We start from the raw sequence: 20534 nt of genomic DNA, 5'->3' as shown, positions 1-20534 counted from the left end.
ATTTATAGATATGGGAAAGACCAGAGTCAGAATCGATTTGGGAAGAAGAAATCAAGCGTTCTATAATAAACATGTGAGGTTTAAAATGCCTACTAGACATCCAAGTAGAGACAGCATGGAGGCAGTTGGCTATATGATAACAGTTGTTATTGATAGTGTAAAAAAAAATCTAAAGTATCATGCTATTTTTCTCAACACTTCACCCGCAAGAATATGATTTTGTTAACTAGCCAACAGTTGCTGACTTATTATTCTGGTTTTAGATGGTGAATACAATACGTACTCTGCTCTCTATGATTTTTAACAGCTTATTTCCATTTATATGAACACGTTAATGGAAATGAAAGCAGGAATGGAAACAAACACTGTTGATTGGTTCTCTTATCCCTGAATGAAGACACTCATCACATAATGTGCATTTCCAACATTCCATACACTCTGTTTACAGAATCCAATTTTCTGAGGTTATTTTAGATAAAAGGCTTTTTAAATAACAAAATCACAGTATTGTAGCTCATAGTCCAAATTATAAATGTGATTTTAAAAATGTTTTCGTGATGCTTTATTCCATATATTACAAATAAAGTTAGAGGGTAGTTTATAGTATAGTTTAAAAGTAGGGCATGCATGTCAGATTGCCTGGGTTTATATCCTATTCTCACTACTCAGTTGGAAAAGTTACTTAACCTCTTGCCTTAATTACTTCAACCATTAAATAAGGATAATGATAGGACTGAGGATTACATGAACTAACAAAGACCAAGTGTTTAGTACAGTGCATGACACCAGGAAAGTTCTCAAATAAATATTTGTAAAAATATTCCACAAGTTCAATTCAATAAGCACGCATTAAGTAATACTATGTGCTTTGCACTGTGCTAGGCACTATGAAAGTGACCCTAGTGATGGCTAAATAGAACATTACCCTGAGCCAGCCAGTAGATGCATTGGTGACAATGCTTTCTAACACCACATGTAAGATTAGTTTTTCTAAATTTTGAAATCAAAATCCATGTGGCGTGGTCCAGGCATCACAACCAACTTCAGAGTGAGAACCAGCTCCTTTTCTTTGTCATGCCACATCCTCTTCTGCAACTTGTACTGGCCACATATATTGGATTCTCCTCTCCCTTGAAAGAGGATTGCTTAGAAGTATATTTGATATCTTCATTTTATCATTTCCAAGAAGGAAAGAGAGCAAAAGAAAACAAACAAAAAGTTATATGTAATGGTGAAACATCATTGTTCAGACATGACCTGATGATAACATCAGCTGCTAAACCTCTCAATGGACATCAACCTTCTGGAATGAAAGGGCTATTTCTTTGTGCTAAAACAGAATCCAGCTCAATTCTTCATTTAGCATTTCAGAAGTCAGTTTCAAAATAGGTCAAAGAATGAAAACCAATTCTGATTTCTTCCTCAACTCACATCTTTAATTTTCATAGAACTGATACTATGAGAATCTATCTATTCCCAGAAAGATGAGAAGAAACTTACAACCTGTCAATCTTAGTAAGTTCTTTTCCAATATGATGCATGTGAAACAACTTTCATCCTTTTCCCCTTTTGTAAGGAAAAGAAATTCTGAAATCTAAAAATGGCACATGAAAAGCTAGTCTGCCCATTGGTTTGGTGAATTAAAACCAAAGCAGATTTCACACCAGCCACTTTATACAAGGAATTTGTTTCAGTATGCAACTGTCTCTGAAAGGACTGATTCTACGAGAGTAAGTCAAAAATTACCCACACTCTGGCTGTAGAACTTACTTCTAGAAAAGACAAATACGTCATTTTTCAACACAATCTCCTTGCTTTTCAATACACTTTGTCCATCTGTCAACAAGCTTTCGTATTTCCTCATTAAAAAATATTTTAGGCTGACCTGCAAGCCACAAATGCACCGCTGTCTTCACTTCTTTATCAGAAATGAACCCTCGTCCTCACAGGGCTGCTTTCAGGGAAGCAAACAGGTGAAAAGTCCGATGGAGCAAGATCAGGACTATAGGAAGGATGCTCTAGCACCTCAAAATGAAGTAATCCACGACAGACTTAGGTTTTGAAAAGTTTGTGCAAGATGGGTACTGAAACAACTCACAGAAGAGCATAAACAGTAGAGTTAGGATATTTGCAGATAAAATTTGGACTGATACTCTAAGGAAGGTAAAAGTTTCTTAAAGAGAATCATTACTGGTGATGAGACATGGATTCATCACTAAGAGCCTGAGTGTAAATGGCAGAGTATGGAAAGGAAACATCCTCAATCACTGATCAAGAAAAAGTTCAAAAGCCAACCATCAGCTGGAAAATTGATGCTTACAGTTTTCTGGGATTCTCCAGGGCCAGTATTGGAACATTATCAGCAAAAAGGTTTAACAATCAACAGCGCTTGTTACAGTGAGATGCTTATTGAAGAGCTGAAGCCTAAACTTCAGATTAAATGCAGAGGATTGCTATCCAAGGGTGTTTTGACCTTGCATGACAATGCATGCCTGTACACTTCTGCCCGTACTGTGGACACTCAGCAAAAACTTCGTTTTGAGGTGTTAGAGCATCCTCCCTATAGTCTTGATCTTGCTCCATCAGGCTTTCACCTGTTTGGTCCCCTGAAAGCAGCCCTACAAGGAAGAAGATTCATTTCTGATAAAGAAGTGAAGACAGCAGTGCATTCATGGCCCGCAGCTCAGCCTAAAACATTTTTTAATGAGGGAATATGAAAGCTTGTTGACAGGTGGACAAAGGGTATTGAAAAGCAAAGAGATTATGTCGAAAAATGACATATTTGTCTTTTCTAGAAGTTAATTAAAATAAATTCTACAGCCAAAGTGAGGATAATTTTTGACTCATCCTTGTAAGTGAAAAGGAACGCTTTCTGAGGGTAAATGACAACTTCTCAAAGATTTTACATTAGAAACAAAAGACTTGAGGGGGCACTCAGATGAATGTTTCCTAGCCCTGAGATAATGGGCCCCTTGCCACCAAAAGCCCAGTGCAAGATCACGTAAAATTCGCACAAAATAAAGGGTGCAGAAAAGTCTCTGAAATAAGAGATATTCTTCTAGAAGAAAGGGTACTCATTTTTGAACTTGATCAACTGACAAACAAAGGTGTCTGTTGAAAAGGCCCAAATATATATCTTTTAATTGTTGGCTTCAATAGAAAAGGGGCAAAAAGTACAAAGGAGTAAAACTACTACAATTAGAAATAAGAAAATTTAAATGGCCAAGAAACACATTTAAAAAAATCAATCTTTTCAATAAGCAAATAAATACATCTTTAAAAATGAAATGTCATTTTCACCTTCCAATATGTTTGTATATCAATGCCAAATTTTAAAAATTATTATCTTAACAGAAAAGGTCATGAGAATAAGGATAATTTCATCAATATCCTTTTTGGTAAACTACATAATTTACCTGCTAAGGCCCTACATTTGAAGAAAATTTAACAATATAATGTCCAGTATTGACGAGGATCTAGCTACTAGGACATTTCATAAAATGTTAGAGGAAGAATAAATAAACTATCTTTCTGGAGGACAGTTTGACACCAGTTAAGAACCTTAAAGTATAAAAGCCTAACAACCTAAATGTCAATAAATAGAAAACTGATTAAAGAAATATCCATAGGGTAGAATACTACAAAGCAGTATATCTCAAAAATATAATGTTAAATTAAAAAAGGAAGCTATACAATAATGTGTACACTATTTTTCCATTTATGCAAGGTTCAAAACCAATACTACTTGTAATTTGTAGATAACTATCAGTACGTAATTTTCAATTATTTGTTAAAGAAGAAAAAGGAATATAAAGGAAGAAAAATATCAGAGGGCAGAGCACATATAAAAGGGTAAGGACTGTTTCGCAAAGCTTTTGTTTTGGTTGTGTCTGTGTGGACAAGTGTGTGTTTACTACGTTCCAATATAAAATGTATTTCTCACTGTGGATCAAATTAAAGAAAGTTTTAAAGCCACAGGTATAGTTTACAAGGTGTGATTTCCTCATCTTCAGCTTGTTGCTCCTAAAGAGGTCTCCTGACTTTGCTCTCTACCGTGTGGCAGAAACTGTCTTCATTCTACCTCCAGAAGCTCTCTCAAGTCCAGACAAAAGAGAACAAGGCCCCAGAGAGGGGCCTGCCTAAGTCCCACATCTTGACTTAAGTGCAACACCTCTTTCCCCGAGACTCACATAGAGAATGTCCCTGCCATTCAGTAGGATTCCACCCTTGAGAACAAAAGAATACAGTCCAACCCTTTAGCCTCAACTAAGTCAATATGATGAGCTCACCATCCTAAAAACATGTGCATTTAATATAGGAGGTTTGGGATATGAGAGAAGAAGGGTATGTTTAATACAGAAAACTATACTGATATATGTTCATCTGGCATTATAACCAATGGAAAAAAAATGAAATGAAAATAACATCAAATCATCAAGGTAGGAGGATAATTAAATAAAATATTATGTATCCATAGGATATTTATAGCTAGCAAATCATATTCTCTAAGAATATATAAATGATCTAAGTAAATGATAAAGCTATAGTAGTAAACGAAAAAAGATGAAAAATTTTATCTGATATGAGTCTATGATTCCAATTTTGTAAAACAAAATGTATATTATATTTAGGGAGAGAGACTTTTAAGAAATATGGCAAAATGATTTCAATGTTGAGTGTTAGGTTTTTCTCCTTTTCCAAATTTTTTATTTGGAAAGTTATTTTTTAAAAGATTGAATTAGAAATGGAAAAAAAGAATCCTTCATACATACTTTCAGTGTTGAAACTCAGAGTAGATTTTTCTCTCCCATCTCTCGTTTGAGAACATCATTAAAAACTGCCCAAATGCATTAGCTAAATTTTTCTAGTTGTCTCTTAATTCACAGAGGAAAAAAAATTCATGATAAAAGTCCTCGAGAAATAGAAAACATTCCAGAAAATCAAAATCTATATTCAATCAATTGATCAATTAATCTGTTAAAAACATGCTATTATTTATTTGTCACCTAGAAATATGGTAAATGCTATGAGGTAGAAAAGCAATATAATCTATAGTCTCTGTTGAGCCCCTGCTCTGCATCAGAGAGCATGGGAGGCTGTCTCACATATTATCTCACTTAAAGGGCAGAAATCCAGACCAGGAGTCCGGATATGGTAAACACAGGAAATATATGCGTATGTGGATACATCAGCCAATAAAATGTAATGAAGTGCTAAGTGGTACAGCACAGTAAAGTAGCTAGATAGGTATATATTTTAATTACATAGTTAAAAGGTCAAGAGAATAATATGAGCTGAAGTTGGCAGGACGTATATAGAGAAACCAACTTGACACAGACCTTGAACGGTGGGTGGAATTGGGATAAGTGGAGACTATTCCAAGCAAGTGGAATATCTTCTGCTTGTCCTGGTAGAGAAAACACACGAGATGAGGGACTTCTCGCATGATGACACTAGTCACTAATGTCAGAGGACCAAGATGACAGCTTACGACCTAGGCACAGTTTCAGAGCTAAGCAGAACAAACCTCACCACCACCACCAAAAGTCTACAGAATGTGCCCAAAACACTCCAGACAGACTATGGGTCTTTTTAGGGCACTAGTTCTCACAATTTCCAAGTGATATTCCTCCAGAGCAGACAAGGTTACCTCTTGGGGAACTGAAGGAGGTAATTCAAAGTAGTCTACTACAAGGCAGTAATTATGTTGAAGTCGCATGTTTAACCTTTAAAATCTTGCATTTGTGTATTCAGTTAAATGATCCTTCTAATCTTTGTGTAAAATTGGAGCACCAGGTATATAAGCCATGCTTATCTTATGCAGCAAACTCCAGCATCTCCTAAGTTGAGAAATACATATATATACAAGTTTAACTCATCAGGTTCTATGAATTTGACTTTGATTCTCACCACCACCACCACCACCATCACCAGATTTTGCATGTGCTATATGCTCTTTTCACTTTACACTGCATACAGCAGTCTGCAGTAATATTTGTGCTTTAGCCCAACAGAGACAAGAGTACTTGTACACATAGAGAACACTGGGAACCATGAATGACATGAGGTAGTTTTTTTGGTTAGCCCTACCATAATATTTATCAGCTCCCTCCCAAGACCTCCCGCATAAACCATGCATGTTATGCCAATGCAGCCTCAACCCAAATCCAGTAGTCCCCTTCCAATAAGACTGCTAGCCTTAAATCCCTTGGAAATGCCATTGGGTCCCAATGGGAAGTAATGGGAAATAAGGTTGTAAACACTCAGATTTAAAAACCAGGTAAAGTACTTTAGACTTCATGCAATAGATAATACAGAGCTACTGTTGCCTCCTTCACAAGGGAATACTTGATACAGTGACATATGAGAAAAACTGACCTCCTTGGAACTTAATTCACTGCAAACATAAACTTTTCTAAGAAGTAAGTCTAAATACTGAACTAAATAACAATGAAGTGTTAATAAAGAAGGAACCGAAGATTTTTAAAAATTCCATTCTGGCATAATTAAGGGATAAATCAATTCAAATGAAAGATGTCACTGTTATTAAAACTTCATTCATTTATTAAATTATGTTTCATGTGAACAGAGTGGAGGATTATTTGATTATTATATAAGTCAATGTCATTTCCAGTTTTTGGAAAATTGATATTAATGCCTTGTCATTGAAAACGTAACTAAATTTATCAAATTAACTTCTCAAAGGCCACCTGATAGCCACCAGATGGCAACCTGAGCTGATGGCAAGTCAAAAATGTAAGTATAGATAGCCCTGAGACTATGCGTCACCACTCACTCATTCCACTGGGTTCCTTTAAAATCATAAAACGTGAAGGCTTTGTACTACTTTTGTAAATTCCATTTGAGCGTAATGAAATATGCTCTATCCACAATGCTTATAGTAATTAAAATTTTTTTTCTTAATAGGAATCTATCTGGAAACAGCACAATATGGAATGATCATTAATAGACCTGTTATGGTGCTTGAATAAATGCTTATCAAGAGCGAAGGCACACATTAGGAAATTTCCTAAAGAAAATCCATTTTGATTTCAAATTCTGACATTTTATTTAGAAAAATTATACCCTTTCTTTTAATTATTTCAGTAAACATAATGAGGGTATTGCTAACTACACCTCAGAGTACTTTATTTTCTCCATTTTTTAGTAATATGAGTCTACATGTAATTAAAGGCGTGCTGCATTAATGATGCTGAAGGTCTCCAAGGGAAGCATTTAATGTCCACCTCATAATATTATGCCAAAATTACATGCACAGAAGACTTTTTAATAATCTTTGTTTCCTAATTTAGTTTTGATTGGCTCTGAAATCCATAGCTGCACTCAAGGGCTCACATTTCTACCGTCATCAGCGCTTCTGCACCATAAATTGTACAAACGCCCATGACTTCTTCCGTCTGTAGGCTTCTTTTGAAAGTGTCTGTTTAACTTATCCAGAAAATTAGCTGCAGACTGGAGATAATTGCAGATAATTTTGCCATTTTTAAGCCACTGGGGTGTTGGGTGGCAATATGACAGCTAAGTTTGTCTAAACACAAAGAACAAGTCATAGCTTTGTGTTGTCACTTCAGCTTTACACACAGGTTCAGATCATCCTATTTGCTCTGCATGCAAATTGAAACAAACTGTAGTCACAAAGTGATCTGTGTTTTCTGACAAAGCTGTGCTACCTGAAGCTTTTATGTGGCTGAAGGAAGGACATAATCTATACTAACATGTTATCCCAGCCAAAAAAAAAAATGCTTAACCCTCTTCTACCCTTCAGATTCCTCCCCTTAATAAAAACAGAGTTCTTTCAGCCATCAACAACTTACAAGGAATATATCAAATTAAATTCAAAAGAAAATGTGTGGCCTCAATACACAAAATGTATGCATATGTAAGTATATGTGTATATGTACATCTATACTTCTATTCCCCTATTCCACTATTGTAAGTAGAAATGGCAGAATCTTAAAATTAATGTTTAAAATGCTGGCACTATTACTATACAAAAAATTGAAAATCACCAGACATGAAAGAGGTATTAAGTACGTTATCCAGATTAATAAACAGAGATCTGTTAAATGGAATCGTGTGATCCTTTTTTCCCTAAAATTTTCACTCTAAAGTAAATGCAGCATTCACGGATGGTCACTGGCATATAATGATGGAGACAATGCACAAAGCAGCAATACAGACTCTCAGCGCATTGCCAATGAACTTCAACTTTATATAAGATAAATTGGCTATGGGAATTATAGGGTATTTCTCTGACCAAATGTCCCCTCGGTGCTCAGAATTGCTATAGTCACAGCTAATAAGGGTGTCACTAGCTGAGCAGGTGATTACTGAAACCATTTTGCAGCAAACATTTACATATCAGGGCTAAGCAGTGATTGTGCTTATGTGGCAGCTGCCCTGATGTAATAGGCCATAACGACTCTGAGGGAGCAGGTGTGGATGCGTGTGTCAAGGAGGCGAGAACGTGAAAGTCATAGCACAAATGACTTTATGGATTCCCATTAGACCTCGGGCTAAGGAGCACCTAAACAGGTCTGATATGACAGCATCCTGAAACAGCTCTACAGCCTGTGTCAGGAGCCCTTACACTGAAGAGTTTTATGGAAAATCCAAAACTGCAGAGAGGAAGCGTTGCTACATTAGGTCACTATCTGACTTGGTATATAATATTCATACAAATAGTCCCAAACAATGTATTTAGAGGATAGATTATTAAATCTGTTATACCAATCAAATATACATTAAGGAGACCAAATTAAGCATTGATAGCTAACATCTCACAAACCTCACACTCTCCCTTGAAAAACAATTCTGTTCAATGACAAGCTTAAACTCACCAAGGCTTCTGAATATCTACCTCTTAGTAAAATGTAGCCTTTTAAATCACTGCCCTGTGTAATTTCCTATAAACATACAAGGTACACATAGTACTGCACTTGAGAAAGCTGCACTTGAGGGATATCATTTTCATTTTCGTCTCTTTTAGTCTCTCTAACATCATTTAGCCAGTAAACTGGTAGGAACTGGCTCATTTAAGGACCTTAGACCATGTCACTGTAAAAGGCAGGCATGAGAAGTTCTATAATGCGCCCTTTCCCACTCAAGATGGCAGAAAGAGGCATGCTGAAGACACCAAGTAAGCCCTTCAACATGATGGACAGGAGCAGTGCTGAGCAAGCATTCTCTTGCCGGAGGCTGACATCAGGGAAGCTGCACATTCAAATCACATATTGAACACATCATATAGGGCCTATGCAAGTACAAACAGCACTCTGAAAAAGGATCTTTGTTATTTTACTTAGATCTGTAAATTATTAAACAATTCCAGAAGGGGCATATTGCTACAAGTTCATGCAAACCAATATACAGAGTTAGAGTGTTCTTAATAATATGAAGACGTGGCCCAGAACTCATCCTCCAGTAAGGAGTGGAAGATTGCACCACCTGTCACCTGAACAGCAATTTCACCCCAAATTTGCAATGAGATCTTAAATTGGGCCCTTTATGAGAAATGATTAAAAACCTTATATAAAGCCAACAAATACCACCGCTCTTTTACAGATTTATTATAGTTTTCCTAATGTGTTTGAATAAACTCCTCTTCTGGAAGTCTCTGGTTTCTAAAAGACAACTTCTTTGCAAAGCACACACCTGCTTCCCAGAGAGACGGTCCTCTCTTTGAAATATTTAGTCTTTCAGAGCACTTTAGTCATAGTGACACCTAATAGCCAAGCTCTTTTTCTCACTCTCCACAAAATCAGGTTTAGACTATAATTCAAACCAGTCCCCAAAGGCACTTCTGAAAAATGGCAAGCCCTTAGCTTTTAGGTGAAAACACTCTTTAGTGCTCAAAATTGTTTCCTCTTACAAAACCTTTTCTACAGTGTTAGGTCTAAGATGATCTTATGCTAATTTAACTCAGTAGGGACTGTGAACAGATGCTACTTTGATTAATAGTTTCACTATCCCGAAAATGCCAGGCCAAGTTCAAGATAATAAAGTCAGGTAAGGATACTATTAAAATCTGCCATACGATTACATCTGTTACATGGAGAAAAATGGGATCACAGTTCCTGTATCAAATAAAGACAACCACTAACAAAAAAAAAAAAAAAAAAAAACACCACAACAACATAAACCAAATGAACACACTGTCTGAATTCTTTAGCACATTGGTTTGCATCATTTCAATCACCAAACTCTTACTAATACCTTATGGGTATATTTTCAGCAATGTCTCTAGTGAAAATTCAACATGTAACTCCTATGTTAGCTTTTCACATCACATTTACCTTTCCATCCAGAAAAAGGCTTATATATACTATGAAAAAAATGAATTATCTAACTTTGCTTATCAAAAGGAGAGTATCTGAATTTGTATGCTCCATGTCTTTACAATTTCAGCAAGCATATTTTCAATATTTCAACCTTTTCTATGGAAAATCGCAAACCTTGTAAAGAAGAAGCTGCAGAAGTTGACAAATAAGAGTCTTCTGGAAAAGCTTCCCATGAAGCTTTAGCCCCTGTCTCCTCCTCTGCTTCCCTACTCACTGGTCCCCTAACCAAGCATTTCCAGAGCACAGCAGTTTCCTGATTAAGAAAACCATGGCATCTACTCTAGCCTTGAACTATGGAACATAGGACTAGCCTTAATTTAAATATGTATGTGAAGAAACCTTTGTGTTTTTAAAGTTGGTTCACCAATGGATTTTATCCTTACCATATCACATATAGCCTAATCATATTCTCAATCTCCAATCTGAAATTTAAACTTCAGTTGGACATTTTCTTTCATAATTTCTACTCAGTGCACTCATCTCAGTGAAATCTTTGGTTCACAGGAAAGTAAGTTCCAGTGCATCAATCACACTGTGCAAACTGTAATTCCAGGTGGTGCGGGCCTCCACTGAGAACGAAGCTGGCCTGTTAGCACAGACCTGCCACCTGCAGATTCAGCTCATTGCCTGAGTTGCATCTCTACACTCACCACATTTATATGCTTATAATACAACATCCCCACACTTAATAGGAAACATTCTATTCAAAAAGGTTGTCTCACCATTGCACAGAATGTCTCAGGAGGGTCTCCACAGGTAATGTCCGGAGGATCCAGTTTCACTTTCAGATATTTTGTCATGTCTGTGGACTCCGGCTGACAGGCCATGTAATCCCAAACTTTCCCTTCTTCTGTGTAAATCTGAGTCTTACACACATCGTAATGTCCCCACACCAAAGGGTAGGGCTGCATCACTGAGGACACTGTAACCCAAAGGGCATGAATTGATAGGAATCTTGACAAATACATTTCTAAATTCTTGGCAATCTTCGTGGTAACTAAAGCCGGGTTTGCTTATCTGTGGTCTCTATTTTACATACACATGTACGTCTATACGTAGGTAGGCTTGTATATTAAAAAAAAGAAGAAGAAGAAGATGAGACTTCAAATTAGATTCCAAAACTAAAAGCAAAGGATTCAGATATTGCACACGTTCAGGTATATTGAGGACTTTGGTGGAAGCCTAGCATACTTGTGCATTAGGCATTAGCAACAACTTGCAGCTTTTTCACTGTTCTAGAACATATCTATTAGACTTGGGTCTAGTTTGGTTTTTGTAAAAGGTGTCCAGTAGCAGATAATGATTTAGCAAAATGATGGCTCTCCTATTGTACATCCAATAACCCTGGGTGATCCTCGATGCTCACGGCTCACAAGGGACGCTCAGGCACACTGAGGTATCAGTATCTGAAGCAAAAGGATGAGTGTCTATAGCTCGGTGTCTGCTTTCCATCAATCATTCTTTTCTTCTGGCACCAACACCCTTTTAGAAACAATAAGAATAAGAGTTATTGTCCCACAATCAATGCGTTACAAAACGTATGATATGTTGACATTTGGGAGGTTTGATGCAATATGAAGCAAATTGGTGTAATATGGACAACCTTTACTCAGCTGCTTTGCTAGAATGAGCAAACCACAGAAATCATTCACATTGAGGAGAATTTTGATATGAAGGACTTAACCCTTCCATAACAAAGACAGATGTTTGCGTTCCAGGTGAGTTACAGGTTTTCACTTCAAAAATTATATTTCCATCTTGACAAAATAAGAGCAAGCAGCTAGATTTAAACATTTCTCATATTTTGCAGTGCTGGAAAAGCTTCCAGGAGAACAATGGGGGAAACAAGCGCTTTTATAACAATGACAAAGTGACAACTACTTCTATGCCTTTTGTCTCTTGGCAAAGAGACCCTAAAAATCTACAAATTCCTTGTACGATTCTTAGCTTTTGTTAACTGGAGTGAAAACTGGCATTGTTGGCACGGTTTGCCGTCCCTTCGGATTTGCTCATTATATTGGAAGAATTTAGCATCTTTTGTTTAGTTGCATTTTGCGATAAAGATAACTTGGATCTCTGAAAAAATACTCAAAAATAAAACCAAAGGAGCAAATTTTCCTTTCATAAAAATTTTCTATTTTCTTACATCTTTTTATAGCCATTACATCTGCATTTGCAGTTACTTTCTGTAACAGAAGAAGAGAATTTGTCCCAAAGGCGAATATTATGTGCTGCTTTATAACTAAAAGCTCTGTAGTAAAACGCACAATTTAAAATGCACATATAAAAATAGCTGAGGGTGAGTTAACAGGCCATGAAGCAGAATAATATGGCACTAATTCTAAGAGAAAATAAAAATTACTGTTTAAAAGTACTTTTGGTTAACTGATAACACAGCTTACATAACTATGTAGCCTACATGGCACTGCTGAGTTTACCTGGCAACTTTTCTCTTTAGAGATCACTGCCCAAATCAAACAAACTATACTATTTGGAATCCAGGTGTAAGAAAAGTCTGTTTGCTTAATTAGTTGGTTTATATTGTCATAGTACCAATAATTAACTATTTTTCAAATGTAAAAGGACAAAAAGGCCTACAGTTTCAGTAAATACCATTATAGACCCTTCAATTCACACTAAGCAGTTTAAATATGGAAGTTCACTATCCTCACACAGTCTTATAAAAGGAATTCACTATCTTTAAATAATGTACCATCTTAAAATGAACTAAGCCACAGAGACTATGAAATGCCAACAGATGGTTGAATTGTGTTTCCATAGCAAAGTAATTTATAATAATTGCTTTATGGATGCAACTGCAATTTTCATTATATTCAATTCATAAAGTGTTATCATACTGCTGCAATTTGTGATATTTTCTATTAGGAAAAGTGCTGAATATTTGAGTTCCTATGAAGCAATAATTAGCAGTTTGTCTAAACATGTATAAACTACAGATTTGAATCTGCCTCTTTCTTGTAACGTAAAGATTATATTGTGTTGAGTACGTTTTGAAATGTTAAAACAAAAAGAAAAAAATCACAGAGAACCATGTAGTGGCTACTACAGCCTTCTGCTTTTTTCAGATTCATTAGTAATTTTAAGTTGATATTTTCAGAAACAGCTGACATTTTGACAATTAATAATCTGAAAAGGTAGTAATACAAATTTACATTTTCTAGATGCATTTTTCAACTGTGTTTACTACTTTATTATAATAAGAACAAACACTTTCATGGTGGAGACATGGAAAAGAAGGGTGAGTAGGCATTATAACTGAAGCAGTGTAAAATATACTACACTGAAATTATTAACTTAAATTCTTAGTTTCAAATACATAACAACTTATTTATCAAGAGCCATATACTCTTGAAGGCCTGGAATGAACTGCTTTGAGTTTGAAATGAATGAACACTACAAGCTAACTTTTAATATTATTTTCAAAATATATTTGAATTCCATGAGATTAATATTTGAATTCCATGAGATTAATCGTCACATTTTTTAATCAATAAATATTATTCCCCTGATCTATTTATTCATGGCTACTGTCTTCATCCACCTTTTGCCTCACTCAAATCACAAAATAAAGGATGACCATAGATACGTATGTTAACAATTTGGACACTAAGGAAATGTATGGGAACCTGCTACTATTTCCTGACACAACAGCGATCCCAATGTAACAAATTCTCATTAAAGTACACCAGAATTATAATGATGGTCATTATACAGAATTATGGACTACACCATTGATCGAATTTAGAAAACTGACAAAGAAAAATGCAGAGGAGTGCAAGACATTTGAATATTAGGCAGTTGCAGGACTGGGCGACAGACATTCTTGACAAGAAGCAGCCAATTATAGCTTAAATTTCTGGCACATAACCAGTTGTGATTAATAGTTTTCCATTACATTACAAACATATTATTAATGTATTAAAAATGTCAAGCTTTGGCAAGCACTAATATGGCATAGCTCAGTTAGTCTGCAGAATTTACATTTAATGAGCTCCCATTGACACAGAGAAAGATATTGACCACGGCAGATTACAGATCAGGAGCAGAGGGTCACTAAGCTGTTCTTTAAGGTAATTACTTGATTTCATTCCAACTTTTATGTTTGTAGCGTCACTTAGTGCGTACCCTTCACATTAGGATCTCCTTAATTTTCAGTGCCACACACACTTCAAAGAAAATCCTCTTAACTTACAATTAGAAAGAAATTAAATCTATGAACTTCCATGACACACAATGGAAAAGAAGCCTCTGTCAAAATCAAGAATTTTCTACTGAAGTATAATTATGGAGTTTTCAAAGAAAATAAAATGATTTTAAAATAGAATATTATTTACCCCTTAACCTCTATTACCTAATGGCACCAGTTCCCATCCAGCTATGCTTTCAACCAGGTTAAAATCACCAATAGCTTCTTAAAAGCTAGGTCATCACAGCAAATAACCAGGCAAACAGATTATGACAAGGACAGTCAATGACATATTTGGGGATTTAATATACTAAACCAATCCCTTCTTGCCCATAGCCGAACTAATTGCCAAGTAATGTGGGCTTTGAATTTGTCTCAGGTGTTCGTATCACCTAAATGTGAGCAGCTTCCGAAGAGCTCTGAGTAGCCCCAGTTCTAGTTCTTTACTTTTCGAACCTTAGGAACTTACTGTAATCAAATAGTGCCATCATCTCCACCTGTGCACTAAAGTATTGGGACGTCCTCTTTGGTAGAAATACGCATTAACGTGCCATCAGTACTCCATAGGCCTCTGACTGCTGTATAAATTTGCAAAGCCAGTGTGAAAATATAAAGTTACGTCACGCCCTCAAGTTGATAGATGTTACTGATCTGGACTAAAATGGGCTATAAAATGGCTTTGCCTACAAGAACGTATCTTCTTCCAGGCTTCTGTATCTAATTCCCTTCCACCTTGGGTTAACTTTGCAGAAGGTATTTCACAGGTCCTTTCTTTCATTAGAAAAGAAACCTCCTAAATATTACATGAAAGTAACAATGATCAAAACTATAGAAAATTATATTCCAAAAACAATTGCCAGTTTCATCAACGGAGAGGAAAATATTGACAGTAAATCCACCAACTCTAGCTAGCTCTCAGCATTCATTTTATTATATAAATCTCACTAGGAGGTGGGGGTGGTGATAGTAGGCTATTTATTCCATAAATACCCAGCTCTTCAGGGGCACCTGAAATAGACAGCTATTGACTCATTTCTCATAGACATTAAGAATTTTATAAATATGCATGTTTCTGAATGGGAAGGAACAAAAGGAACACTGATTATAATCATATTCCATTGAGTGAACATATAAGGAGACAAAGACATATCCAAATTCCATTACCTATCAAAATTAGCAGCTTACAACACTGTCATAATGAGATTGACCAGATGAGATATTTAACATATATTGAATGCTCTTTGCATTTATTTATTTGTTGTGAAGAAAGCATTTTCTGGTCATTTTAATGGGAGACATTTGCGTCTATCCTTTTGTTAACTGTCTTTCAAGATACAGGGAATTTAACATGTAGTGCAACATCATTGGCATATTTTACTCATACTTGATTGGGTATTATGAGCAACTGCCTATCATGAGATTCTTCTTAATAAAACTAAATAGCACATCTTAGTATTTGAGAGATCTCTGTTTTCACCAAGAGAATAACGATTAGGGAAATTAAATAGCACATATTTTGCATGATGTTTGGGGATGGGATAATACAAAATTATTTCAGAATCAGCTAAGTCTAGAATAAATGTGCTGTTTCATTAATATAGAACAACAAATCTTTCATTGTCATGTAGGGAAGTTCAGAAATCCAAGGTTTCAAATACACATTTGAGAAAATCTACACCCACCTGAAGTTTTGAAACAAAACTCTGGATTCTGAAGATGAAATTATTTTTAAAAGTAGGTTAAATCTCTTACTGACCTATAATATAATTCATACATGCACATTTTTCTGTTAACATACAATTAATTTTCTGAGTTGTATGAAATTTTATTTCTTTCCAAGTGACTTGGTGTTTTTCTAACTCTAAAACTCTCTCCAAATTTTTACAACAGTTAGAAACCATATCAACTAAGTGTGTAATGGTTTTTTTAACATTACTACTTGATTTTTTTTCAGAATAATAACAGAGGAAAAGACAAGTATTTGCGCCACTTACAAATATACAAAAGGAAACAGCAAAATACATTAGCTTGCTCCTAAAAAAGCTAACCTGAATCATTTTAACACACATACCCAGTGAAAGCTGACAAAACAAAAATCTCAATAGGAAAAACAGCTTTATGTGTATATAAAATCAACTGTTTTCTCACAAAATATTAAAATTACCCTTTTAAAATTTCACAATAGGAAGTATCACTAAATTAATAGCTGACTATATAGAATTCTGAATTCCCTCATGTTGGTCTTCAGTGGTAAAATAGCTCTTATTTCATGGCACCCAGAAAAGGAAAGGAAAATACATCCCTTATGTATGTTTCTGTGTGAACAACCTTCTATGTGAAACACTTGAGGCATTTTTTCTTTGCATGCTGATCCACATGCAAAGAACCAAATTTCATTTTAATGAAAAACTGAAAGTTACTTATCTTCCAAAAGAATCTTGAGCTTTATTTTCCTTTGCCAAAAAGAAAGGGGATGGGGGGTGTTTAAGGCATTCAAAGTAACAGTTCAAAACACTTCATTAAAACCTGGGGTTGTTAATTCCCCAAAGGTTAGAGATGGTCTCAAGGACTAGACAAATCAGAAAAACTTTGCCCCTACTGCGAAAAACAGAATTTCTAGAAAACTTTTTTCTAACAAGCTGAACCATTAAGTATATTTGAATAAGTGATTTTGTTGTAAGATTTTTCTGTTTTGTATTTCCCCATTCTGTAAGATATGAGAACTTTTAGTATTTTCAGTCATAAAACAGGGCCTTATTTCTAGAGCAAATCTACTGCCAGATACACCATATGCTTAGTGAAATTCTGAATCTTACTCAGAATTTTCCATTCCAAAGATTGACAAACTGCTATGATAAGGAGCGGTTCCATTACCATTCCCTGAGAAGAAAGGGGCAGGAGGGGGGAAACAAAAGCTTCTACTCTCTGGAAAGCTACACCTGATGCGAGGATGTTTTCCTAATAAAGTTGCTTAAAATCTCCGCTAGAATTTTTCCCCCCTTGCCCTGTAAAATGACAACCTCCTAAATGGATTTCTGGAAAAAAAAAAAAAAAAAGTCCCTGAGTGAGGTTACTAAAACAAACAGCAGAGGGCGCAGTTTCTTTTTTTATCCAAGTTTTCCCGTGTATGAATCACTTAATTGGTTATTTTGGGCCCAATAATACTCAGTATTACTTGTATTATATATAGATATCCACATCCATACAGGAGAGAAATTCAATGTCCCAACAACCGATTAATGCAATGCCAGTAAAGAATCTGAGAAAATATTCCAAACAGCGTTCCTACACCAAGTCTTTCCCTCTTTCAATCTTCCCTTCTCCCCAGCTGCACAACATGGGATAGTAATGCTTTAATCTCGCACCAATAAAGGAGATTAAAAGAAAGGAACTTCAAAAGCTCAGTGTGGCCACCAGCTCCACAGGGCATGCAAGAGGGCAAGTTTTTTCCCCAAGCAAGGACAACTGGCAAATAGAGAAAGAGAAAAGAAAAAGAAAAAAAACCCTCCAATGTGTTGTGTGTGGTCAGGGTGTGTGTGCGTGTGTGTGTACAGAGAGAGACAGAGACAGAGAGAGAACGAAAGGGAGGGTGGGGAGCGCGAGCTGTGTGTCTGCGAGTCCGTCGATGGAGCCACCGACCCCGCGCCCAGGCGCCCGGGCACCGAGTACATCACTCAGACACGTAACCTGCCCGGGGCGCACACCGGGAAGACTTGTGTGTGGGTGTGAGAGGGTGCGGGGTGTGTGCGCGCAGAGGCTCCGCGCGCTGCCTCCTCAAGGCGCTTCACAAAGTTCCTCGCCCACCCGGAGCCTTCCCTCCCGCCTGTGGATGGCGCTGAGGGGGGGGAGGGGGAAGGGGGGGAGGAAGGAAGCCCGAGGGGGAGAGGGGCCAAGGCGGGACGCGCGGGTCGCTGCGGGAGGGGGAGGCCGGCGGCACTCACCGTGGGGCCGGCTCGCTAGGCGCCGGGCGGGAGCCCAGCCGACGGCGCGGGGCGGCGGCCGAGCCCAGTCTGGGGCGCCTCGGGCGGCGGCCGCAGCAGCGGAGCCCCGGGCGGCGTTGGGCGGGCCGCGGCTGGTACCGCCGAGCTTCCTCCGAGGCGCGGGCGGAGCCGGAGAGCTGGGGGTGTGGACCCGAGCGCCGCGGCCCCGCCAGCGCACCCCCGGGGTCCGGGTTGCGCCTGGCCCGCGGCGGAGGAGGACCCCGCGGACTCGGAGCCCCGCGCCCGCCGGCCACTCCCCTCCCCGCCGCTTAGTTACCTTCACCTCCGGCCCCAGCGGGGCGGGCGGGGGGCGGCCTCCTGCGCGTCGCCCCCTCTCGGAGCCCTAGCCGAGAGGGGGAATTCCTTCCCGTTGACGTCCTCTTCCGAAATGCAAAAGATCAGTGACTTTGACAGGTAGATGAGGGGGAGGGAATAGGGGTGGGCGGAGAGGAAGAGAAGATGAGAAAGGTTCCTCTCCCTCCAAAAATATAGTGATATTAATAATGAAATCGCAGCCTTCGGGAGGTCTTGCCAGCACGGTCCTCTGCTCGCCGGCTCTCCGCCGCGCCTCCTCGCGCCACTGCCTCTGCCACTTCTCGCCTTAAACTTTTACTGAGGGATTTTTTTTTTTTCTATTTCTATTTTTTCTCTCCTTTTTTTTTTCTTTTTTTTTCTTCTTTTTTATTTTTTTATTTTTTTTAAGCTGCAGGACGATTTCCTGATTCCCGGGGATCAGAACCAGCGGCCCGGTGGTTCTACTCCGCTTGGCACAGCTTTCATTTTATTACAGACGAAGACGTTGAGCGCAGTCAGAAGGGACATAAATCAGGACAATTAGCATTGGCGCCAAGAAGATCCTCTAGTAGCAATTTCGTCCGGGCTTCCTTCGCGCATTCCTCCACTCAAGTCAGAAATGTCACTGCACATAGCGTTGATGGCTGCGAGACGCGACGCACCCAAAGTCCAGTTGATGAAATATACATGGCCCACGATGCTTCTGGATTGCGGTTCCCGGGCTCCCCGCCCCCGCCCGCGGCGCCTGGCCGGACCCGGCTGGGAGCCGGCAGCGAGCTCTCTGCAAACTTAGGGGCGCGTACAAATGAAAGAGTGAGCGCAAGGGCCGGAGAAGAGAAAGAAAGAAGCAAGCCGCGGGAAGCTGCAGCCCTTGGAGGGGTGGCATGTACGTTTCACTTAAAAGCAGATCTTCTGCAACTGCCAGCAAGTGGAAGGATTGCAAACCTTATACTACCTCGAGACCTGGGCGCTCCGAGCGGTCCTAACTCCGTCCCGCTCGCTGTTGCGGCTGCTGCTCTAGCCGCCGCTGCCGCCGCTCCGCAACCTCAGGGTACCGAGGCTCAGCGACCACCCTTCACCTCCCCCACCCCTAGCTCGCCCACACGAGCGCGGTCTCTAGGAACTCTTCACGTACCTTCCACGCATGCCCTCTTCCCGTCCCATCCCTCACTCCTGGCTCACCCCTCGAAAACCGTGCCTAAGCATACCCCTTACTCCTAGCTGATAGCGCAGCGGTGTTTTTCAACCACCGATTCCCCTGCCCAGCCAGCGGCCCCTACAGCGCAAGCCTCGAACCTCCTTATTTAGAAATTCATTCTTCTTCGGAAAGTTGAAGAGACAGCTGTGTTCTGGCCTCCTCGCCATTCTGAAGAGAAAGACAAATGCCTCCGCCCCAAGACTTCCTTCCCCACCAGCGGGGGCTCAGACTTACCCCGGATCACTCTTAGCTACACACTAACGTCAAGGAAAAAAAAAAAATCCAGACTTAAACTTACATAGGGAGAGACTTTAATTAAAAAGAAAGACTACTGCAGTGGGGAGAAAGCTCTGATCTCACAAATCTGCAAGCATCTCAAAATCAAACAGAAACAGGCTTTCGTATGGTAAGGGGCATAAGCAGTAGGTAAAGTTGGTCCGTGAGAGGGAGTAAACCATGGTGTGATCAGCTGGTTTGACAAGAAATGTGTCTCT

At 38.6% G+C, this 20534-nt stretch overlaps 1 protein-coding gene across 2 annotated transcripts in view; it reads right to left on the bottom strand.

Annotated features, from left to right (window-relative positions):
• Positions 1–19189, bottom strand: part of NTNG1 (netrin G1) — a 322383-nt gene extending 303194 nt beyond the window's left edge. For both annotated transcript variants that reach the window (XM_057744743.1, XM_057744753.1), the window contains exons 1-2: positions 18826–19189; positions 11084–11843 (exon numbers count right to left, since the gene is read on the bottom strand). In XM_057744743.1, coding sequence (XP_057600726.1) covers positions 11084–11329 — 246 coding nt within the window. In that variant the 5' untranslated portion in view covers positions 11330–11843; positions 18826–19189. The remainder of the gene's footprint in view (positions 1–11083; positions 11844–18825) is intronic.
• Positions 19190–20534: the final 1345 nt, after the last annotated feature.

Source organism: Hippopotamus amphibius, chromosome 1 (assembly GCF_030028045.1).
Source record: "Hippopotamus amphibius kiboko isolate mHipAmp2 chromosome 1, mHipAmp2.hap2, whole genome shotgun sequence".
Lineage (NCBI taxonomy): Eukaryota > Metazoa > Chordata > Mammalia > Artiodactyla > Hippopotamidae > Hippopotamus > Hippopotamus amphibius.
Note: the sequence above shows the minus strand (reverse complement) of the source record. Positions and strands in the feature narration are given on the sequence as shown.